This window comes from Mycteria americana, chromosome 9 (assembly GCF_035582795.1).
Source record: "Mycteria americana isolate JAX WOST 10 ecotype Jacksonville Zoo and Gardens chromosome 9, USCA_MyAme_1.0, whole genome shotgun sequence".
NCBI lineage: Eukaryota > Metazoa > Chordata > Aves > Ciconiiformes > Ciconiidae > Mycteria > Mycteria americana.
Genome location: NC_134373.1, coordinates 2,315,633 through 2,341,320, shown reverse-complemented (window position 1 = coordinate 2,341,320; position 25,688 = coordinate 2,315,633). Strand labels below are relative to the sequence as shown.

Below are 25,688 nucleotides of genomic sequence, written 5' to 3'. Positions count from 1 at the left end.
AAGTTGCCTGCCAGAGCACGCCTCACTCAAAGCAGCCTGACAAAGAAATTCACCCCCAACATTAATGAACAAAGAGATATTGAAGAAGAAGTAGTTGATGTCATTTTGGTTTTTTAATGAGAGCAAGCCTAGTGAGACACATCTAGATTATTACGAACTAACTTATACTGCTATTTCCAAAGCCCACCGAAATACAAAATTCAGGAATTTGCCAGAAAAAGTATTTTGAAATTATTTGATGAATTGGTCCATATTACATTTGGCACGGCCAACTACAGCTGCCACAGCCCATGCCTCAAAATGCTTCCCGCGTTCTAACATGGGGAATTCCCCTGTAACAAAGTTCATTTACGGAGAAGATGCTGGACTAATTTCCTGGTGTCTTTAGTTTGGAACGAAAAGTTTACCAATAAAAGCAAAAGATAGCAAAGACACGAGAAGACAAGCAAAGCCTGAATTCAACTGAACAACAATTTAAGGCAAGTTGAACTGTTGAACTGAATCCTCCCCCCACTGGAACCTACTCTTAACAGCAAGAATTCCTAGTAGTTTAAGATGTTTTCTGCATTTCCTCCCTACCCATCAACCAACTCTTGCTAACTGCCACCTTTTGCACTAGCATAGAGCTAGAGAATGCACTAAGAAAATTTGCCTTCAATAATTCATCTCTCACTAAACTCCTGAGCAGAGAAGGGTGGCTGCAGATGCACCTCACTTTTCTCCTTCCATACAGAACCAAAGTACCTTTCTGAACGTGTTTATTAGCTTGGACATCCACCCACCTCCTGTTTCAGTTTTCTGCTTATTATCTGCTCTTCCATGCAAGTATAAGCACTAATAAAAGCCTGAAACTTCCTAAGTATCTTTTTGGAGATCCTCCACCCATCTCCATCATTAACTATTACTGTAAAGGAGGCACGTTGCAAGGAAACTCATTCGAAGGTTCTTCTAAGAAGAGGGTAATCAATAAGGTAGCAGCAATCAGTTACTTCAACACTTAAAAAGGGAAAAATCACAGGCAGGAAAGAAAAAGAGTGTATCATATGGACAGCAAGCCAGAGTCCCTTCACATTTTTTTATGCAGGCCACTGCCAGAGTTTCAAATAAAAAAATCAGACACAGCTGATCTGTGAAAAAAAAAATAAGCAAACTCATTTTCAAGCAACCACTTCAACATCATCAACTTAGTATTTGTAACAAAGCAAAAGGTAACAAGCTCTTTCAGCGAAGTCTTAAAATACGCAAAGCTATCAAATTCTTATTGACAACCTTTTCACCTGTTAGTGCAGTCCCTTTAAGATGAACATAAGCTGAAAACATTAATTCAAGGTTGAGTATCAGCCTATGGGCGTTTCTTAAATTGTATTTACAGGTGTTTAAAAAACAAGCATCTGACATTTTTCCATAGTGATTCTTATTGCTCTTAGGCAAAGGTTTAATAATTATTAGCCTGATTCTGTCATTCCTGAAAAACAAACAAACAAAAAAACCGAGTCAAGTCCCAATTATAGTAGTACAGGACTCCTGGTATCTTGACTTTTTACATTTCACTTGGGTTGCTCAAAGTCAATATAAATTCTTTCCACTACACAGTTACTAAGCCAAAGTCAAAACGCTTTTCTTCCTGCTCAGTCACGGTAAGCTTACTCTTCATCCCTTTCCCAGAAATCTAATTAATTAATTCTCATAAGAACTGCTCAGAGAATGCAAGAAGATCCAGTTTCTTTGCAATATTTATTATTGCAGTTATTATCTTGCAACAGGTAGAGCCAAGTAAGCATCTGACAAAGGCCTAAAAAGTACCATTGTTTTGCTTAAAGCCTTCTCCAAGCTACTCAGTCACAATTGATCTTAGACATGACTCAACAGCGAAGGAATTCTGCAGATCCACAAAACCTGATGAAATAAAAATTAGCTCCAAGTAGCAGCCAGCAGCAAATTAAGATTGACTGCTGCCTCTGATCTGCATACAGATCACAGTTCATAGGCACCTCCATTTTCTAAACAAGGTTCTGAAGGTGTCCAACTTAGTTCTGGCTTCGTATGGTAAAGCCTGGTGAACTTCCGCAGTGTTGTAGTTCAGCCAATAAATAAACAACTTACCGTTCAATACTGCGTCCCATCCATCCTGCTAAGCCCACCAACAAATCGGAGCCAGAGTTCCAGTTCTGAATGAAATACTTCCCCCAGCAAACACTTTTTTCTGTTGGCAAACAAGCATCAGACCTACGAGCTTGCTAGATATCTCTAGGAAATACTGTAGTATTTTGCAGGTTTGTTTGTGAAGATAATCACTGCAAGTGATTACAGGATCAAGCATTTGATCAAACTTAAGCACTCAGTACACACTGTCTGTTTACAAACACCTGGTGATAATCACCCCTTCTAGACAGAGAGGAATACACAAAGGTTCTGAACAGCTAGTATGCCTTTCTAGGTAACTTGAGAAAAAGGTTAACTTAAATTATTTGACCAATAACGAATATTATCAGAGGCAGTTGCCCACGGCTGCAGACCTCGCTCAGGGGAGCGGCACGCTGCCATACCCACCCTTTCCTCACGCAGCTTCGGCTGCCACTCAGATCACATTTAAACCAGAAGAAACATTTACGCTTCAGCTCATGCCATTCGCAAAGTGAGCTGATTGCAGAGGCTTCCTCAAAGTAGCCTGACTACCCCATTTCTAGTCCCCACACAGGCAGCAAGTTCCTCTTTCAAACAGGTACTCTTCTGTCACATAAGACAAAGATGTCTGTGAGCATTTTCCCCACTTCAAGGAAAACCCCTGAAAACCAGCTGAAGGTTTGTGGTTTTGTGGGTTTTTCTGTTTTGTTTTGGTTGTTTTTTTTTTTTTTTTTCTTTTTTAGTAAAGGCTTTAATGCTCAGTCTGTAGATGGAGGTGAGGACTTCCAGTCATTAGTCCCACAGCAAACAGCATGCGTCTAACAAAAGCACAGCGCAGACAGCCCGGTTAAAGGTTGTTGCAAACAGCAGACAGCACAATTATGAGGACAATCAAAATTTAGAAGCCATTCACCAAGGAGCAGTGGAGACAAACGCCCGATTGCTTTAAATATCAAGATCAATAAGCTTATATAAGGAACTAACTGCAGTATCTGTGGTGACCGGAGACCTGAATCACCAGACCACTTCAAGCTAAGGCTTTAGACGAGCTGAGCACACCGGGGGTGACCACTTCGTGTGTCCGATCCGCAGCGCTTCCCATTATCAGTGCCACGCAGATACACGCGCCAAAGGACGGTCACCTGGTTTTGTACCGCCGAGCTGTTCTTGACCTCCGACAGCAAGACCAAACCTTGAACGCACCGCTGTTCATCCACTGCGGGACAGCAGCGTACACCTTCATTCTGGTAACATCTCCAGCTAGCAGATTAACAGAACTAAAAGAAACCTACCCTGTTAGTCTTTCACCTCACACCCCGTCTTGTTCTCAGCCTTTCAAATTACCCAGTCGCGTATCAGTGGCTCTGCTCTTTACATCAATCCTTTCCCATTCACTGTCAGTCTGAAATAAACCTCCATTACAAAAAAAAAAAAAAAAAAAGTCAAGTTGTACTCTAAGTGTCACATAAAACCTGGGCTGCTATCAAGAAAATTAAACATCCCCCCCCGTAAAGCTGTGAAGTTTTGTAACTGCAGCAATACAGGCAGTAGTTGTTCTAGGCAGGTTACATAAAAAGCTAAAAGTGCCATAACCCAAGCAGGAATCACTCAAAATTATTTTCAAACATAAACCAGTGGCAACCTGCCATCATAATTCTTCCCCGTTGTTCATGACAAACGGAAGTCCAAGTTTTGGGGGGCAAACAGAGCAAGTTATTGTGAACTGAAATAAGCTTTCACTAAGGTGGTTCAACTTCCAGAACATACACACTTGTACTAATTCCTACTACATTTTCATCTGGATGCCAACACAAGACTTCCCTTCTGACATGCTGAACCCTTGTCCCACAGGATTAGCACTTGTATTTAATATACATTCAGGTATAGCCATGTTACTTGAAGTTTACACAGCCTGTGCAGTTTCTCGAAAAGGAACAGAAACCCCGAGTGCAAGTCAGTCAAGAATTCCTGAGCCTCAGCCATCACAGAATTAAACACAAAAACTTCTGCATAATAATTTTTTTTTTTTTTTTTACTACACATCTTCCAGGGAGTGAAAAGTCCCTTTATTTTCAATTTTAGTAAGTATGTAGCTACTAGTGGCATTTCAAGAACACATGTTCTAAAATTAGCAGGAACAGTTAATAGTACGCATTTTTAAAAGGCCAACACTCCCTATAATAAGACCGAATGTGTTCTGAATGAGCCTCAACTAGTACTTAAGCTCCACATCATCTGGAAGATGCTTTAAGAGAGAAAGGCATTCTTTACTGAACTGCTAGGGAGTGCTATTAGTTTCTAACAGTGCTCATCAGTAAAGATGCACACAAACTGACAAAGTTACTTCTTCAGTGAGATTTTCATAATACTGTTTATTGACGCAGCAGACATGATGTTCTACTCATACCTCTCTGCTGTTATTTGGCCACTTTTTCCATTTCCAGAAGGTACTAGGCAAGAAGTACCAGTGAGAGCTAGAAAATCTAATTTAACAACTCCTGCAAATCTTGGGTCTGTCTTCAAATCTGTTTTTAAAACCAGTACAGCCACACTGGCTATCAAAAGAAGTACACAACTTAACTAATAGCTACTTGGAAAAAAGTCAATAATGTCGTATCAACAGATTTGTCTCAGACGTCCATCATGTTCCCAACAATACAAATGCTGTAAGAGAAAATTTCCTCCTCCTTGCATACTCTAAATATCCAACAGTAACACGTTAGTCAGAAATCAGATTACCTTGTATTTGGCAACGCACAGAACTTTTTTCAAAGTTTACTCATCACTTTTCTGTGCTGTGATGCTTTTAGAGTTTAAGAGTTTCACAATATCAACATGAAACCCGCAAGTTTTAGGAAGGCCACAGCCAGAACAAGCTGGACAAAGACTTCACAGAAATGCAGCACAAGAACACAATACTTACAGCGGAGATACCACAGTTAGCTATACTGAGAACTTTTATAAGAAGAAAGTCTCATCATGTCATCTGAACCCTGAATATTTGGAAAAGTCAGTAAATGAAACTTCCACACATTCAGTCTAGTTTTATTGCAAGCAGAACAGCAAAGAAAACTCACTGACGTACCCTACCAATCCATGGACGGTGCATTGTGCTTGCACGCACCTGAAGTTGCCGAGTCCCATACATTTCAGTGAATCAGCAGAAGTCAGCACAAAACCAGCCACTTCCATGTTCTAGGCGACGATTATCTTTTACTTACTGCCTGCAGCCATAATAACCGTTAAGTGATGCCCATTTTTACTGAACCAACAACCACTTAAACCAGCAAATTCACACCAACTGGAATTGTTTCCCTCCAACATTCCTCAGCCAGAGTGATTTCAGCCATCTTCTGCAGTGCTGTTGCTTTGAGAACTGGATGTTTCTTTCCCAGGCAATATCATTCCATATATTTTCCTTCTTTTCAGTTTATATTTGGAACAAATTCAAGATATGCAGACAGCTCAATTATTAACAAAAGAAAGGTTCCGATTACCTTACAAATACAGGTAAAAATACATAGGCGATTGTTCAGCGATGTTGAGAATCTCTCACTAAAGCTCAGTAACTTGCGATACAAATTTAGCTTTTATTGAAAATCTGAAAACATAAATCCTGTGTTATTCACTGAAACACAAAATCACATTTCTTAAAAGCTTAAGATCTATGTTTCGAACAGGCTTACTGCTCTAACTAGAATATATCTACAGTCATCAGTTCTCAGACTACCGAAACACTTCAGTATCGGGTCAGCTAGGAAGAAGGAAGTATCAAGACAACATGAGAAGGTTGATCTACGCTGGCCCCTTAGCTTATTTTCTCATTCAATAAAGTTTCCTGACAAATGTTTCCTTGGAAAGCGTACGTTGGCAGAATTCTCATCTCTACAGCACTGCACGGTCTTCCACACTTACTGACAGAAGGCAGCAGTTACAGAGCAGTCTGATTTTGTACTACGAACAGACAACGGGAAAAGGGACTGAACGCAAGGAGATCCAGCCAAATGTACTTGGTACGCAGGCACTCAGACTTGGGGATAAATAAGCATTTTCCAGAAAATGCCAGTTGTCCAGTGCAGAACCTAATTGAATGTTTTGGCCAACAGTTGTTCCTGTAAGTGCTGCAATTATCTCAACATTAACAAATTACCACAGTCACCCATTAATTAAAAGATTACTTACGTTATAGCATACAAAGTAGTCAACGCCAAGCAGCATTAGCATAAGACAACAATTTGACTTCAGGAATGTGCTTCTCACTTCATTCAAGCCTAGGACACAGGACATATTTACCAAGTTTTTAAATCCTTCCTTCTTCACGATAGTGGGTGTCAAGTTTGCAACAACTGCCCCTTTTGTACTCTGCATCTCTTAAAGGTGCCTGTTCCCGACTCACAAGTCCGTAACAAACAACTTGATCATCCTCCAAAAAAGAAACAGCTGCAGATAGTCAAGGTCCATCAAAAGATTAGACCGATTATGGCTTAGAAGTACTGAAGACTTCCTTTCCTTAATATCTGCAGACATCAACAGATACTTATGAAAGCCACAGACGCTCAAGTTAGCAGTAACTGCAACTGTGCCTCACTATGTTCAGCTCAAAATCCTAAACATTTAGCCAGCATAAACAAACTGTGCTGTATCATCTTTCAGCACTTTTTGGTATGATAAATTTCTTTTTGCTGAAACAAAAATTGTGTTTAGCTGCATGACTTGCATGCAATACAACGCTAACTCTATTTTAATTTGCATGGAGCAAATGAAAAACTATCATAAGGACAATGCATAATAGCCTTTTGGCAAGATTAATTAAAACCTTAGACTGATGATTAACAACTCAGGTTCAACATATTTATGATCACTTGCAGATAAACAGAACATGCATATAGCTCCCAGAGAAACAGCTTCAAGTTTGTTAGAGCCTGGAAGTTATTTTACAGCCTACCGACCGGTTCACTTGCCATAGCTTCTGTGCAGCACTCTGCTACCTTGCCCCCGTTGCTTTCGGAAAACAAGGTCTAGGTGCAGGCCAGCAATCCTCTGAACAGAGCCAACAGCCCTCTGACAACCGGACAAGCCGTCCCAGACCTTGCAGCGCAATCCCACACCCATTCCTGTAACAGCCCTGAAGCTCATCTGAGTCTTAAGCGAGCTGATTCAGCTTGCTATCCTAGTAAAACAATTACTTATTTTTACACTGAGCTGGTTTCTGAAGGGCTAGAACCTGTGAAAGGGAGCTGGTGGGGTGGAAGGATCCCCCTCTTCTAGCAAGAGCAAATTAATCATTACAGGGTCACCCACTCTTAAGCTATACTCTCAGGAGACAGTGAAGGTCTACATCTATTTTTAGCAAGTTTGTACTTTGTTGCTCCGCTTTACCAAAAGCCTTTCACATTCCTAGTAGTATTTTCAGCTAAATCTGAACTGGGAATCACGCAGCACATCACCTCACTTTGATTTCAACTTGAATGGAAGCTGTAATAATTCCGAGGCACAAAGGAGCACAGAAATATAATCCTCCGATTACAAACATACCTTGCCTGACTAACCTGAAGATGCTTTACCCTGCGGGTTTTTGGTTTGGTTTTTTTGTTGGTTTTGGTTTGTGGGTTTTTTTGGTTTTTTTTTTAGTTTTTTAAGGGAATTTTAAAAAACTTCCCCCCCCCCCCAAAAGACTCTCATAGTACTGCAGCAACTTTATTCATTATTAATCAGGCCTCATCTGCTCAATACATCATTTCCATAAGATTAGCAATCACCCACGTTACAACATGGCAGCAAATACTGTATCCTTTTTTCAACATAAAAGCTTTCACCTCCTAAAGAGTAAACACAGAGCATAAGTTAGAATGATTTGTTTCTTTTTTATGCAAGCCAGTTCAGCCACTGGATGAAAAACACCATGTTACAGTAAACCTCATATGTAAACATGAAAAATCCTCTCCTGCACTTTGAAATTGAGCTCTTTACTCAATTTCAGCTTGATTTGACAGCAGTAGAAGCCTAGAAAATAAAATGCCTAGGAGGAGGGTATAGAGAAGAATGCTTGAGCTAGCCTTCCAGCCGGAGGAACAGATTCCCTGCGTGCACGGCTTCCCTTGGCCCGCCGCTCGTCACTTTGCACGCACGCCTTTACATCAGCACGCAGGTACCTGCTGACGCACAGGCAGCTCGGAGGCAGCTGCGGCGTGTCCTGCCTCTTGTTCGCTAGCGGTTTGGCTTACAGAAGGAAGGACGCAAGAGTGGATGAAGAGCACGGGATCGCTGGCGTCTTTACAGGGAAGCTCTACAGGAGGACGGAACCACAGGAAACCAGACTTTGTCAGTTCTGCCATTCAACAAACTGAGAAACGTGAAGTTACTACTTGACTCCTGCTGAAACTATCTGGTTTGGGCTAATTTGTTTCACTAAATAGGATCAGAAATAGATTTAATTGTGAATCTCAATTATTTCACTCTTATGTCACAATTTGTCATTAGCAAGATACTTTACCTATTCCTTTGTACAAATACTCCCCTGTCACATTTCACTTGAATGCGACATAAATAAAAGCAACTTGATTTACTGTCACTGTTCTTTTCAGGAAATTAATACACTACTTTTTATTTTTAAACACTTAAAAGTTAACTGCAAATTCATACATTTCCTGACAAGTAGATGGAAGGCGCAAATTAAAGAAGTAGTCAAAAATCTTTGCTTTTAATTCAGGTGCTCGTTATGACACAGTATATATAAATGTCTAAATACAGCAGTCAGTCTTAAAGTTGGCACTCATGGAGACCAGAAGCAGAACCAGGTCCAGCATCAAAGGCCTTCATAATGTCCAAGGAGATGAAAGGGGTAATCCAGAAGCCTTCAAAATTCCCTCCAGTTTTGTCATTTTAGTTTATAACTCAAAGTCTCTCAGGAACAGTTGCTGGTCTTTGAGTATTATGAGAATTTTGCTTCTTTTTATTTCCAAAAGCCAACAGCCTGCAACCACCTGAAAAGTTTGCTAGAGTAAAACCAGCGTACACTGAGGCCTCTATATTCCAGCCATCACCTACATTTCAATGGCTTGTTTGTCCTGTTTGGAGGCAAACACTAAGAAAAAAAATGCTACTTCCAAGTTAGGAAACCACTAACTATCCCATACCTCAAGCGTATATAGCTATCTTGACCCTTAAAATAAATTTTTACAGCTTCATAGGAATTACTTATTTTCAAGCTGTTATAGTTAAAAAATAAATCCCGCACTCTCTCCCCAAGTGATGACTTTGCATCTCACATTCTTCATCAGCATCAAAGTTTTTATTTGTCCACCTTTCCAAGAAGATTAAACATAACAGAGTTTGCTCATACACAATGCCAATGTATTCAAATTTCATTTGTTTTCCCTTACTTCTTTTGTGCTCAAGACAACCACATCTGTATATAAACTGTTCTGGCAACTGATTCTAGCTCGAAGACCAGCAGCATCCACAGAATGGGCTTTCAGATCACTTATGCGAGCTAGAAGTGCTTATGGAATAGCTTGGCCACAGCGTCCAACACACAAACCCACCTCGGATGCAAACGAACGAGACGCTGTCACAGATTCAACATTTTCAAGATGCTTACTGGACTGTCGTCTTAGACTCAAATTTGATGTTCTGCTTTAAAATACAGGACTATAATTAGACAAAAGACTTAACTACCACTTTTTATCTAAATCTATACAGAATGGTACTACTTCAATAGATACCAAATTTGAAGGACAGTTCATAATCGGTATTACCATGTTGCCATCTCCGCTGCTTTTTCAGAGCTTTAAAGAAATTTAAGTCAAGTATCTTCAAGTTTAAGCCCACTACACTCTTCTTGATTTTAGCTTTTTATACTTTAATTTTTCAACAAGTGCCTGTTAAGCATACAGATAGCAGCTCTTCTCAATCCAGAGGTGATCCTCACAGGACACCCACCAAACACCCTAAGAACACAAGCGTGGCTAACAGAAATCAACCCAACTAGACAAAAAGTCACGAGATAGTAGAGAGTTTTTCTGGCATCCTGTAGCTTAGTCCATACGCTATCCCCAGCGAAACCTGTATCTTCATCACCGTCTGGGGAATACGTTCCCGTGAGGTCAATAAATATCCTCTCTCTCTGCTGACACACCTAACTATGAACAGCCTTTTTATTGACTTAAGTTAAGAGGCAAACAAGAGACTGATACTGAGGGAATAGACACAGCTTGTATTCATGTTACTGTTTTTCAAAACAAAACTCTTCCAGAATTTGCAGGAAAACACATCTCAAAATTCATCACATTTAAAACTACAGTACTTTCTCTGTATATTGGAGCCAGCTTCAGTCTGGTTAGCTTAGGTGTTAGCAACACTGACAGCATGCAACATCAACACGGACTAGCCCTCCTGTACCCAGCCCCACAGCGATTCCCACAGTCTGCACCGGGACCTCCGCATTAGCACTAACATTTGCATCCAAGCTAGAGAGTTGCGTGCCAGCTCCAATATTCATACACGCACAAAGTCACATTTACAACCAACGTGTAGACAATAGGCAAGAAGCGGCTTTTCAAAGGCGTTGCTTTCTCTAACACATGACAACAGTCACACAATTAGTGCTGCTGCTTTTTTTTTTTTAACCCATCTCCAAATCTTTTAAAGCAACTTGTGGCGTAAACTAGATTGAGTACCTCTGATTTATCACAGCAAGTACAATAGCATCTGAGCCACCTACTGAGTATTATTAAATATAACTAAACAAAAATATACAAGTCTGGAAGAACACAGATTTATACAGCTATGTTCATACCTGTTTGTAGCAGGTTGCCTTTTTAATTACAGCTTCACTGATCTTGTTTTAAAAATATCTAATCCCATTTATAATTGGATCTATTTATCAGTATTTGATTTACCTAATCTGTCATCACTGGACAGCTTTTATCAAATATCACCACCTATCTAGTAAGTAATATTCTTATCTGCCAAGTAGAAAAATATTATGAAAGCTCTATAAGAACAGCTGCAGAACATCAGATAATCCAGGAGAAACGTAACAGAGGTTCCTCCACTAGCACCTTTCACTGAAATTAAGGACTACCAGGCAACTTCTACAATGCCTCACTCTGGTGTCACTTTCTTCCAAGATGGTGTTTGTATTCAAGTTTCTAGCAGGTAAACCTGCTTAGGTTTCTGGCTCAACCTAAGTAAGCTACCTTATTTACATACTAATTACAAAAAAAAAAATCTGAAACAACACCAGTAGGCTACCTTGCTCTTTGCAAATTCTGGCAAAATTGATTCTTCCCATTTATCTACTGGAGTTCTTTTTAAAAGCTACTGGACTGGCCTAGTTAGCAAATCAAGGAATATATATTTGAGTTTTAATTTTAATAGCATGTCATCACCTAACATCAAGTAATCCCTTTAGGGACATACTTGTACTTTTTGGGTCACTGAGGTATTTTGCCTCTTGCTGTTGACAGCCTACATTCAAGTTACAGTCAAACAACAGTATTTAAATGCATTTTTTTCCCCTCCAAATTGACTAATTTCTTTCAGCTGTCTGTACTCTCCTTTCAGTGCTTACTGGCTTGCTCCCACAGCAAGTCTCACATTAGAAAACTTCCTATTCATTAAAGTGTCTAAATCACCTTGGAATATGAAGTTCAAGGTAGATTAACATATATTTTGTCAAACACCCATCTGAAGATATTTTGGTTTCATCATAATACACATTAACTGACAGACCTGCAGTTACAGGAGAGTCTGCCAGCTACCCCACCCACACAGACAGCAGCCCGTACAACTCTCAAAACTGAAGAATCAGCTACCACTCACCTCTCCTCAAACAGGTCCTTCCTTCTTTAAGTGAAGGTAAAAGTACTCTCTTTAGACTACTGCATTCCATAATCTAACATTAAGATTCCCCTCATCAGCCCAGAAATACAAAAGCTTTCCAGCTTATATTAGAGTTGATGGGTTTGCCCAGTAAGTAAAATACTTAATGCACAGTTCCTTTACCAGAATCAGAGACAGTCAATGTACTCTATCTCAATACCACTGCATGAATTATCCACAGGTTTTTTTTTTCCTTATGTTTTACCCACTGCAGTTTCTGCTGCACTATCTGGCTTGTATGCATCAACACAAATTCAAATGGCACATCATGTCTTTCCTTACCTAAAACTGCACAGTCAAGTATCATACATATTCTACCTTCACCATACAGATAATAGTAATGACCCAGTTGAAGAAAAAAAAAGTACATTTTGGAATTTTCTGGAAAAGTATTTTCTAGAGGTTGTTTAAACACCATGAAGACCAACAATAAGACTGCATTAAAGCCACTGAAGTTCCCCTGAAACATTACAGCAACTAGAGTGGACCAGTGCTTAGATGAGGCACTTACAAGCAAAACAGGAGTCCCCAATTGTTTATGTTTGTACACTGACCAGTTTTAAAAAAAATGGTAATGCTCCATTTTAAAAGCTTTTGTCAGATAATTTGGAGAGGATCAGCAAGTGAGCAATTAGTACATTCAGTTCACATCAACTACCACATCAATTAGCATCATAAATCAAACCAGCAACGCTCTAACTCAATTCACTCTATTATGCAGGAAGCAAGATGTTCCAGTAAGCAAAACATTGCTGGAAAAGTACTGTCTTTTTATAAGTCATGTAGGTCTCCTGACTTCAGCTAAAATACTAGCCTTAAAATGCATTAAGCAGTCGTCAAGGCAGATGTCCGCTGTAAATATTTGTGCATCTAACCTGGCTAGCATTGTTACCCAGCTGATTAATACCCATCACTTCCCTCTCAAAGGTTACGCACCTATGTAGCCAGCGCATCTTTTGCCTCAAGAATGTTGTGCCCTTTTGGTCAGCCCCACCCTACTCAAATTTAATTTTTCAAGATAAGACAATAGCAAGATCCTTCCATCCGTAAACTAATGTATTGTTATACATCTAGATGCTCTTAAATGCCGCAATCTCATAGCAGTGAAGTATTTTTGAAGCTTAATTAATGCAGGTTGAAATTAGAATCTTATTTTGCATGAGAAAAGTAATGAAATGGGACTAAATAGATGAGTTGCCACAGGGTACGGGAATAGATTTCCCAGCTTGTTTCTATTCCTTCCTGCTTTCATTTACTCAACTCCAAGGGTGAACCTACAGATTCACGTTCAAGTAAGAGAATTGCCATGTCTAAGTGATAAACGACTATAGGAAAGTCCCACATGCGCTAAGGCTGCCAACTATAAGTTTTCTTCATATTCAGAGCATACCAGTAGCATTGTTAATTGTCACGATGTCATACAGTGCCAAGCAGCTAGCCATCACTGTCACCATCCTGTGCAGAGGGATCAGAAGCTTGCCCAGAGACCCACAGAAGTCTTTCAACCCCAAGCTCAAACAGCAATCTAGAAAAAATTTTCTAGGAGCAATGTATTTTGAAGGAAAACTACTACTCAGCTTTATTCACGGTACAAAAAAAGAAAATAGTCTTATGGAGACTTTAGGGTGTATTGAAAATACTAACAAAGCTTTACTATAAAAGCATTTTTAAACTCTACTACATCATTGATTTTATGTTCGTGAAAGCAAAGGAAGGTTATTTTCCTTCACTGTCATTATTTATTAGTTTTGATAGTTGACACTTGGACCCTTGGCAATACAACCAGTAGCACCTTCTAGCCAGAAACAGAGATGGTGCAACTAATAACAAAATTATTTCTAACTGCTTGATCAGAATTCTCGCTATCAAATGCCCATATCCATTAAGATTTTCCAAGCTATCATTCTAGTTTTAGTGCTAAACAGTGAAGTTACCCAAATAAGAGATATATAGCCCATCTTTCTCTCAAGAACCTGATACCTGTTTTATAACATGCCCCCAGCAGTAGCTAGAAGAGCAGATATGAAGCTGTATGCCAATTTTGTGATGACACACAGCTCCTGTCTCTGACTTCTGCCTATTTCTTATCAGGCCCAATTTGTCACATTCTTCCAAGAGCATGCCACCTTTCCCCGAACATAAATGTCTACCAAGTCTATATACGATCATGAGCAGTACGACAACCATAACAGTATACTATGACAGAAGCATCAGTTATTATTTTTTACATATCATGAAGCACTTAGTCCCTAAAGCCTAACTCACACCTTTACATTAGGTTTACAGAAGAAGAGACAACAATATTCAAATGTAAGAATCCAATGTCAGCTCAATTACTCCTCCATACTATTTCAACATTACTAAAGGCTTAGTTTTCAAGAGACTTTTTGTATCGTGCACAGTCGGCTTGGCATTTTGAAAGCAATACAGGTAATTTAGGAGGCCAAGTTCACGACAAGAAATGCGGTAGGTGCCTCCTGCTATAGTTGGCTTTCTGCTTCTCTTCACTGCATTAGTGTGTCACAACTGCGTGTTCATGAAATTTATTATCGCAGCCCAGAGGTTTTGATTGGAGATTCCTGCTAACTATTCCAGGCCTCAAGGCTTGCACTCCACCTAACCCTGACTCCATGGAGAAGAACAGGCTCTGGCAGTGCAGATACAGAAGCGTATTGATGCTGTTATTCCTGTGCTAGACGGCCATTTCAGTACCCTAAGATCACTGGGTTCATTTGGATCAGACTCCCATGGGAGCACAGGTGATGCTACACTCAAATGCAACTACTTCCACATGTCATTAGTGGGAAATGACACCTGCTGTCCAGTACCATGTCACAGTTACCCGACAAACTACTATTCTGTGTACAAGCTGTCTTTCAATAATGAAACGTTGCATAAGAAATACAAACATGCAAAGCAAGTGTATTCAGATAGGCAGCTGAAGTCTAACACCTATTATGTCTTCCTGCTACACTCGCTTTCCATGTTCATACAAATTCATGCGCCAGCCACCTCCTTATTTAAGGTCCCGAGACATCTGTCTTGGGTTACTGACCAAATGATGCAAAGCACCTTGCTTTTAGTTCACAACTAGTTAACTCCGATACACAAGCATTTGCGAATTAAGTGGTATACATGTAAATGACACTGCCTGGGCACCCAGAGTGCCATGCTTTTAGCGTATTTCCTCTAGAGAACACAGTTGCTGTGATACCTAAAAGACAGGCTTCCTGGCTGCTCCCCTGAGCATGGGAAGTTGAAGCAGTGAGATAATGGCAATCACACATTCACACACTACTGTATTTGTTTAACGAAGTAGCAAGAGTAAGTTACAGGACGCTACAAAATCCTGCAACAGTGACTACCTTGCTGTGCCCTCCTTCTGGTTATCTTACTGAAAAATCGAGTTGCAAAGTACAGATATAGTGGTATAAACTAATAAAAATTTAATATCAGGAAGAACTTCAGCTGCAGCTTTAGTTTAATAGAAAATGAAAGCACTACCAAGTTCAAGTCAAAGTAGATTCTCCTACAGGTTTCAAGATAAATTGTGTTGAGCATTGATTTGGTCTAGGCTATAAACAGTCCCTCAATCCTTTCGAAGTGATGCAAAAACAACAAAAAAAGATGAAAAATTTGCATCTGAAGCTTCTCATAAATAATACAAGTACAGAGCAATACAGCTAAAGCTATAGATTCAATTCCAGTATTCTTAAGAGTCATTTTGCTTGCCTGTATTTTTCTTAAGTAAAGAAGGGGAAATAACCCAACAAAACAGCTGTCTAATCATTAGGTTTACATTCATCGTTCAGCTATGTAAACAAATACAGCTACTAAACAAGGCACTGAAATTAGACCTCTCATACACATCAACCCTATATTTTTAGTACTTGCTTCCTTAAGTGGTTAACTGAAGCTTACTTAAACAACAGGAAAAGAAAAATGAAAAAACAAGTCATTCACTGGGTTAGAAATGCACTGCCATCTTAACACCCTTTCATTGTACCATTATACAGGCTCCGAATATGGTATTAGTCAGAATCCCGAAGTGGCATTCGTGAGGTTGAATGTGCACATACTGATTAAGTAACACACCTGCTTCCATCCACTTTAAAGAAAAAAAGACATTAAATACTTCCAGAGGGCTTTGGGATTGCCAGCAGCCCACAACGGACTTGCTACCAACAAGGGAACCTGACAAGCCCTCTGTTTCCACCTTGGAATTAGAAGTGTAAACCAAAATTTTCTAAGAAGTCATAGATCCCCAGTAGCCCAAATGTCTAAGTGCAATGGCACTGTTACCGTATTTCTAACATTAGGCACAGGAGTCATGCAGGATTTATAGCCTTATCACAATTAAAACAGAAGTACAAATTAACTGCAAACAACTTTGGATCAAAAACTCTGTCCAGAAGACTAAGAAGTAGTTGAGAAGTCATTCCATATAGACAGAAGAGAATTGAAGTGTTCCTGATTTATAAAATCCTTTTAAAAGTTTAACCTTATCACTCCAAAAGCTATTCACTGCCCTGTACCCCCAGGCTGGAGAGTTTATGACTGCAGCTGAACTGTATCTTCTCCGTGCATTTAAACGCTAAGTTTTCTAGGACAGTAACAAGGTGCAATACCAACCACTTAAAACCCCAAAAGGCATGAACGTGAACATTGCTAGTAAAGTGTTAAGTATAAAATGACGAACAACTAAGTGAAATGCCCGATAACTAGCGCGATAGATAATAAGTTCGCTCTTTCATTTTGACTCTCTTCGTTGGACTCTCTCCAGCATGCCCATGTCTCTCTTGTCCTGGGGAGCCCAGAACTGGACAGAGTATTCCAAGCATGGCCTCACCAGTGCCGAGGAGGAATTTATATTTAAAAAAAAAAAAAGAAAAAAACAAAAACAAAAAAAAACCCACACAAAAAAAACAAAACAGCCCCCAAAACACACCGCACCAAGGCCAGGCATGGGGGGAAGGACCCAGGCACCCAGGCCAAGCTGCTTTCCTGCACAGGAACAGGCACAACTCATCACACCAGTGTTCTCAGCCTCGGCAGGGAAGCCTCCCCGCATCGTCCCCAAACCAAACTGGTCTGAGCCTCCTGCTCCAAACCCCACTATTGGGATCTTTGCCTTTCACCCTCTGTTCTTCCGGCTCATGCCCGTCAGTGGCCACTGCGGGGTACCCGCTCGCCCTCGCCATGGGGCTCCATGCACACATCTCTCCATATGGAGATGGCATCCATGAAACTGTGTTTAAGTCCTGATGGCACAGAATTCCCAGAAGTCTTTAAATAAAAAATTAGCAGCATCTCACAACTTGTCCACATCTGGCACTGTCTCTGCTCAATTATTTCATGGTACAAGGACAAGCGAGAACACAAAAGAAGTTTAGCCACAGCTCTCCCTCAGTACGGGTGACATGAAGTACAAACAGTGCTTGGAGGCAGTCAAGGACAATAACTAATATTACAGAAGACAAATCTCTTATTCCCACAGAGGTTGGGATTATCAAAAATATTTAATACAATACTTTCTCTCTCAGACTAGGGGAACTTTATCCACTGTACATTACTAAGTAATCATTTTAGATTTTTTCCACAAAGGATATAAAGCTATGTGTATGAAGGTCAGAAAGAATATCCTTAATGTAAAAATGAACAATTGCAGAAACGGATGTTTGGAACACACTGTCAGCAGACGGTCACACAGTTGAGATGCAACTAAGCTCTCCATTTCAGCTACTAAGATTTTTGGAACTTATATTACCTTTTCTTCAAAGATTTGCCAAAAATACCAATGCTGCCATTTACCTTGCTTATTGGTAAGGACAAAACCAATTCCCAGTTGTGATGCAGCGGAGAACAAAGTATTCCTGAGGTCTGGGGAGAAGTTCTTCATCTACCTGGCACTATTGCCAACATCCATCATTCTCCAAAAAAATTGGGGGTTTTAATTTCACTTATAACTGTCAGACTACAGTATGTTTGCAAACGCATCCCTTAATATTTGCAATTAATTAAATACATCATATTCCCACATCAGTTTTCACCACGTGATCCAAGATTCAAACCACTTCTTTCAGGTGTTAAAGTTAGGACTAAGACTATCGATACCTCAAGTGCCGGAAAATATCCTTATTAGAAAAAAAAATATTGTGAAGACACTTAGCTTGAACATCTATGTCACCTCTAGGAAACTGCAATTGCCATTTTGGCCTTAGCAAAGTACAATGCAGAACATAAACACAGCACGCGATGGTACAAGGTGTGTTTCCTTTTCCCAAGTGCCTGAGATCAGCCAAAGAGAATCAAATCTCCAGCCTGCTGCATTGCTGAGTGCCCCCTCTTCTTAGGGAGTAAGACTCCTTTGCCAATTTAAATAGAAATAAAAACAGCGACCTGTATACACAGCAGCATGAACTCTTGTTTCAGCATTATTGCATGCTGCTTTAAACTAATCCCCCAAAGCAAACGGTGGGAAAAGCCTGGCACACTCCCTGAAAAACCTAAAGCCTCACAACACATTTGTTCCAGCAACATATCCACAGCATGTCTCCTTCTTTGCCTCAGGGAAAAAGCTATCCTCAAAAGTTAATGGTTTAAGGCTTTCCTCTCAATGTGTAACTTTTATGCACTCACTCAAACACATCTGATATTTAATCATGCAGCTTTTGCTAAGAATAGCAACAAAGCACATAACTTAAAGCCAGACAGCACAGTCACTTCGACTAGGAATAAGACATTCCGGTAACTTAAGACACAACTGTCAAACCTAACTTTTCATTTACCATGCAAGTAAAGTTAAGGACAAGCATTTGAATTTTCTTGGTTACTCATATGCTGAAGTCTATTACCTTCCACATTAAAAAGAAATGTTTTTCCATTTTGATACTAGCCACCAAAAGTACAAAATACGTACGGCGTTTCATCAATTTGTCCGCACTGAAGGTCTACAGACAGCAAGACAGAATCACAGCAGGGAAACGCTACCTTTGAGCTAGGTTAACACATAACTCAGTACAAAGTTGCACATGCACAACCCGCAGAAAAAGGCATTACGAGACTTATTCCAAACACATTGCGCTGGCTCTTACAGGCAACGATCATTGCCCAAGTCAATGCTTGGTGTGTCTGTGCAAGCTCAGAATTTGCCTAGCTGCACCAATGCACTAGATATAGATAGTGTGTTCGGATTCCCTACCTCTGACTGAATCACATTAATTTAATCCCCCAGAACAAGAACAAAAAAGCACATTCCCAGCATGCTCTGTTGCTGCCCTCTCTCCCACAAACCTGAAACAAGACGGCTATGTTGTGAAACTGTTCCCCAGGCACCATCTCAAAAAGTTACCCTCAGTGTAAAATTCAGCCCAAGACTCAAGACTCCCTCCGTCAGTAAAACTACAACATCTTAAATTGTTTACTTTGCAGACCTGAAAAGTAAAACGAGCAAAAAGGAGCTTTGGTTTACAAGCGGAGATGATATAACCAGCCTCCAAACCCACTTTTAAACACTTTAGCTTCCAAGCAAACAGATTTTAATCGTATCTTGGTACGTTTGCAGAACACGTTTTATCACTGCAAATCATATAGTTTGATCCACAGTTCAAAAAGGCACAACAATAACAAGAGCTTGAATAGGGCAAGTGCTATTAAGGCTTCAAGATGCAATTGTCTTATGGAATTTTCAGCTTTTTGGGTTTTTCAGCTTTGTTCATTTATGCGTAAATAGCTGAACTATACCATCATTCTTTTGCTTTATCTAAATAACACAACATAAACCCAAACTCCTCTCCCCAAGAGCCTGACTTAATTATTTGCTTGCATGGAGATCACCATATGCTGGATCTCCCAAGTCTGTTTCAGCAAAATAGCTGAGTAAAAAGAGTGACCAAGTTACTAATAGCGAAGTAAAAGGAGTAAAAGGTATTCAAATAGTTTTCAGAGTGACTATCATCGTTTCCAAGTCGCAGCTTGATCTAATTCTTTGCCAAGTCTTGTAGAACAATCAGCTTTTGCTCCTTGTCATGAGCTATTTGTACACCTGCAGGAAGGCTCACATTATTAAGAAGAGACTACTATACAGCAGCGATTCACCCTCACCTTATCACTAAGCTGGCAAGTTAAAGAAAAGTCCCACGTTTTCAGCTAATAATGACACTCCTTCCATAATAGGAAGACAAAGAAGGCTGATCATTGATGTGCCTGCCATTTTTCTGCCATCAGGTAGGAGAGAACAGATATGTGAAGCAGGAAAAACAGCTGCAGTCTTGTATTTCACAAGAGACAACAATGCTTTTACAGTACGTTCATTTTTCAACTCATTCATCTCAGATTTCAGTAGCAACAGAAGCATTAAAATACTATCATTACCTTAACACCAAAATTGAGTATAACCTCTTCTGTAAGGTAGCCCCACAATAGCATTGCCCCCCCAACATACTTGATAAAAGCATTTAAGGAGATGCAAAGTTAGAGAGCTCCAAGAAACGAGCAGCCACAACAGGTAATACCACCAATGTGGAATCCCACATCAGCTAACGACAGATGCCTCTAATGCATAGGTACTTGAAGGGGTTTAGCTCCACCCTAAATTACTTTATTTTCAAGAAAAAGTACTTTTAAAAGAAGTGACTGGAAAAAAAAAGTAATAAAGCAAGGTTTATACCTTCTACCATTTTCTCCCACCCACCCACTCCCCCAGTGCGTCAGGATCTTTGCACTGCCCTGAACAAGTAATTTCCAAGTGTACAGATCTCATATTTTCTCTAAGACTTAGATTATTTCTGAAGTCAATAATCATAATTTCAAAACTCAAGCTAGCATTCACAACACACTTTTCAATATATATTCTTTTTAAACAGAAAAATTAGAATCAAAATCACAAAATGCGCTGGAACGTGGCAATTCATAACTGAATAATGTCTGGTATGGCATCCGTAAGAATTAAAGCAATGACTTCCCCTTGCATAAAAAAAATAAAGTCAGATTTCCTATTCACTCAGAGAGGGGAAATAAAAAAAACACGCACAGACTACAGGGAACATCTTCAAATTACTCACAAGGCACACTGAAGCCAGTATCTTAAGCCTCATCATTAAGGCTTTGTTTTACTAGTAGAGGATTCAAGACATTTCCCAGTTAGGAAAACCTGCTCGAACCCCACAGTGAAGCAGAATCCGCTTTGATGGGCTTGCCGCTGCGTAAAAGGATAGCAAAGTATTTCAGAACACTTGCTGCATCAGCATCTGTTAGTAATAAGTACATTAGCAAAAGTGTTTTTATAGACTATTAGCCAAGACGACACTGACGTTGTTAAATTGTTTTAAAATCCTTTCATGAAGGATTAGAAGTTAAATTTTTCACCGTCTTTCCTTGGTTTTGCATCATTCTTAAAGTTTTATAACAATGTAACGCTAGTCTCAGTCTGGATGGTAGAGACTGGAACTGACACATTCAGCTACCTGCCCTTACATATCTACACACGCACCTTAAGACCATCATACCTTGAAACCCCAAGAGGTTTCCAGCATTTTCAAGACTGTTGAAGTCAATCCATGTTTTCTTCTCTCCATTTCTAAGCACACAACATACATGATGTAAGAACTATTTTGTATTGATCAAGTACCAATGCACCTACTGGTGGAACTAAGCTCGTGAACTACAGAACACGTGCAGACAGTTTTTACTACAGTTAACAGCCTACATGACAGCATCTAAAATTGTCTGGCTACTTAGTGTGAATTTCACACAAAGAAAATGGAATGGAAGCGTATGCTTTTGAACTGTTGACTTTGCAACTCCGTGAAATGCAAGAACCTCAAAGTAACCAATTTTTAGCATCTTTATCCAATGAGGAAAAACTAATTAACTAATATCATACAACTGCCTGACCCGGTATCACATCTAACTTTGAATAATACAAGGAAAGAAATCTGTGCAAAAAGTACTGAAGTGTCAATTTAGGACCCAGTTTAGGAACATTTAGTACTTGCTCTCTTCGGATTAGATACAGCTCGTGTAGCTGAATATAAACAATTGCTGCTGCTGAAAGGCCAGTTTTAATTCCACGTTATTTCAACAATCATCGGTCCAAGCAAGTGTGTCCAGACACTCCTATAATAGAACTCAAAGCCTAAAACGGAAGAGTTTACACTGCCAATAAAATACAAAGTGCTGGGAAGACAGTACCACTCCATACTGAAAAGAGAATTCTGAGAATAAGTAATAGTGTCTTTACCTCACTGAAATATGTCTCAAATTGCTTTGGATTCCACCTATGTTTTCCTCCAGATCTGTCAAACTTCTCTTGAGCAGGAAAGTATTATTCGAGCTGTTCAAGGAGCACATGTTGGTTGGAGTTACAGTTTAAAGCAGCCTGAACTAATGAGACTATATTCTTTTCTCTAAAGGGAACAGTTCTCCTTCTACTGGAAGGAACTATTTCAGCAAAAAGTTACTTAATATTTTCTCGTGCCAGCCACATGCCAACCACACCATGATTTCTTGCTGTCAGTGAAAAAGGCGAGTACCAAAAGGCCTTGTGATTTGGGGAGTACCGCTGCAACACTCAACTCTTTGCAGCAGAATTGGACTGCAACAGCCGCAAAACAAATTACTATTTCTAAGTTCTTCCTACATGCAATATGGCATTACCGCATAGGTTTAAAAAGCTGGGATGAGTGAGAAATAGTCAGATAAAGGAGGTTTACCAAAAATACAACCTGGTGGAGTTGTCATCTAAAGGAACGAGTTGTTGTTTTTTTAAATATATGCAATTTTTAATATTTAAGAGTTAGCTGAAGAGCCCTCAGAACAGAAAAGACTTAAGATATACACTTTTTCTAGATAAATCTTTCCCATGAATCAGATCTACTGGTTTCATGACTCAGTGCCCAATGTAAGTTAGACAGCAAACTGTCTGTGAAAATTTTACTCATCGGCTCTGCTTTTGAAACACATTTGCAGGCTGCTATTTTGGCTTTAAAGTCTTTGTGATTGACAAACGAACTGAGCTACAGTTCGGTAACACAAATCGTTAATACCTGAAAAGCCTAACATCAGTCACATGCTAGGAAGATAATGACATACAGTGCTTCGCATCGTCCTCCCACTCCAACACAAACTTGGCTGCATCACTATGTCCCGAGCATCTTATTCAAGAAACGTATTTATACCACATATTAATTATCACTTTAAAAGAAAAACAATGTTCTGCTGAAGGCATCAGCTATCCCGCAGAAATCCAAGCATCAGCAGCACTGCGAGAGGAAGAGTGGTGCCTGAGCCATACCCTTCCCACAACAGAGAAGTTTCCATCCCTTCAGCGAAAGAGGAGCGCAAAGGGGAAGGACTCCAGGAGGGGACAACTCAGGCTCCGAGAAGCCGACAACCACACGCCGTAATTTCAATAAAGTCACAAATACAACGGAGAATACGCACGAAACTCTACCACGGTCGGATGCGGAGACGTAGCTGGGGACCATGTTCTTCAATAAGTGACAGGCACTGCCAGTCTCAGTGACTCGCTATACAAGACACTAAAGAGGGGGGGTTGCCCCCTCCCCCCTAAAATGTTAACGGCGTGAAACATTGTGCCCGTCTGTTCAAGCTGCACTGCTTAAGAGTCAGGCGAATAATGCAGTCTTTCAAGTAACAATCTCAACAGCAGCTTTTCCAGCAGGACTTTTTTTATTAAATATAATTTAAGGACAAGATAAGCCAAGAAAACAAGACGGTTTTAAACAGCTCTCTATTTCAGCCGCTGTACACCATAACCTGCTACGCTGAACCCCTTCCAAAATAACGGCAGACTATTTCAATTGCAAAAGCACACAAGGCAAAGCTAAGTAAGTTATTATGCAAAATAACTCAATTTTTTTTTCTCGAAATGCTCGTTCTTGGCCAATACCGTTTTCTCTTTTTTAAGCACAGTGACAGTTACGAAAAATATCTGCAGACGTCCCAATACTGACAATTTTTTCTTATTTTGCACATCCCAAGCAGTTCAAGAGTCTCTGCAGTGCTCCTTCGGGGATAGATGCATATAAATCTAAGCTTAGGAGCCTGTTATCTCCATCTTGCCTTCAAACCTGTTTTTACACTGCTGCATAAACGGACTACCGCTCCGTCATCCAGTTGCACATCTTGTTTACCCACTTAACACCACCAAACCGGAACCCGGACTTTAAATGCCGCCATCAGAAACTGCACGGAGCACCGAAGAAAAATCTCATTTTCCCCAACCCTTCTGCAGGCAAAGCGAGCATCATCCTTCCCACCTCCGCCCGGTCCTAGCACGGCTGCTGCTCCGCCCGCACCTCAGCAGCGGGCGAGCGGCAAAACAACTTCTCCCGCAGCGCCGAGTGCCCCTCGCCCTCGCCAGATCCACCTCTCGCCGGGCTGCAAGGAAACCCGCACCGCGGGGCCACTCTGGGCGGCGTGGGGGACCAGGAACTGGGGGGACCAGGCCGAGACACCCCGCCGCCCCCCAAAAAAGCCCGCCGCGGGGGGGGGGGGGGGGGGGGGGGGGAAGGAAGGGAAGGCGGCCAGGAGGGCGCAGGCAGCGGCTCCCAGCCGGCCCGCCAGTGCCCCGGGCCTGCGGGGGGGTGGGGGGGGAGCGCGGCGCGACCCCCGCCGCCTGCCCCCCTCCCCGCCGCGACGGAGCCGCCGGCTCACCTTCGATGGCGATAACATGCTCGCGGATCTGGTTCTGCAGCACCGGCTCCTCCACCCGCTCCAGCAGCTCGTAGATGGAGTAGATGTTGGGGTGCACCGACTCGAAGCGCTGGATCTCGGCCCGGATGGCTGCCGAGTTGGCCAGCTGCTGCTGGTAGTTCATGGCGCGGCCGCTCCCCTCCGCCGCCGTCGCCCGCTCCGGCCCGGCGCCTTCCCCCTCCCCTCCCCGCGCCGAGACCCCCGCGCAGGCCGGCGGGCGGCGGCGGGGGGAGGCGGGGCGCGCAGGGGGCGAGCCCCGGCGGCCGCCGCCGCCTCACTCACCGGACCCCCCGCCGCCCGCCCCGGGCCGGCAGCAGCCCTTCGCCTCGCAACCCGCAAGGGGCGCCGCCGCCGTTCCCCGCCCGCTGTCACTTCATCGCGGCGGCGGGGCAGGGCGAGCCGGCCGCCCCCGGCCCCATGGAGGGCGGCAGCGCGGCGGGTGCCGCTGAGCTCCCGGCCGGCCCCGCTGAGCTCCGGGCCGGCCCCCGCCGCCGCCGCCGCCGCCTCAACTCGGCGGCACGGCCGGTCCCGCCGCCCCCCGCGCGCGCGCCGGCAGCCAAGGGCCGGCCCCTCCGCAGCCTCGCGCCCCCGGCCCGGCCTCGCTCTCGTGCCCGGCGCCCCGCGCGCGGTGGGGCAGCAGCGCACGCGGCCCCGCTCTCACCGGGACGGCCCCCCCGCCACGCTCCCGCGCGCTCGCCCCGCCGCCCCCCTACGTCCTTCTCCTCTGCCCGCTTCACGCTCACGCAGGCCACGCCCCCGGGTTACGTCACCGCGCAGGCCGCTGGCCACGCCCCGCACCCTGCCCGCGCCGTGCCCGCCGCGCGGCACGCTGGGAAATGTAGTCCGGGGGGAGCGGCGAGCTGAGGTAGCGCGGGGGTCGCGCTCCTCCGCGGCGCGATGGCGGCGGGCCCTGCCGCTCCCCCGCCTCCCCTCAGGGGGGACTGTCCCCTCAGCCGCCTCCG

The 25,688-nt window shown here is 42.1% G+C and overlaps 1 protein-coding gene across 3 annotated transcripts in view; it reads right to left on the bottom strand.

The window, feature by feature from the left end:
- The window catches only part of AGAP1 (ArfGAP with GTPase domain, ankyrin repeat and PH domain 1), a 386,681-nt gene extending 361,232 nt beyond the window's left edge, over positions 1 to 25,449 (bottom strand). For all 3 annotated transcript variants that reach the window (XM_075511168.1, XM_075511170.1, XM_075511169.1), the window contains exon 1: positions 24,688 to 25,449. In XM_075511168.1, the coding sequence (XP_075367283.1) occupies positions 24,688 to 24,850 (163 nt within the window). In that variant the 5' untranslated portion in view covers positions 24,851 to 25,449. The remainder of the gene's footprint in view (positions 1 to 24,687) is intronic.
- Between the last annotated feature and the right edge of the window lie 239 nt (positions 25,450 to 25,688).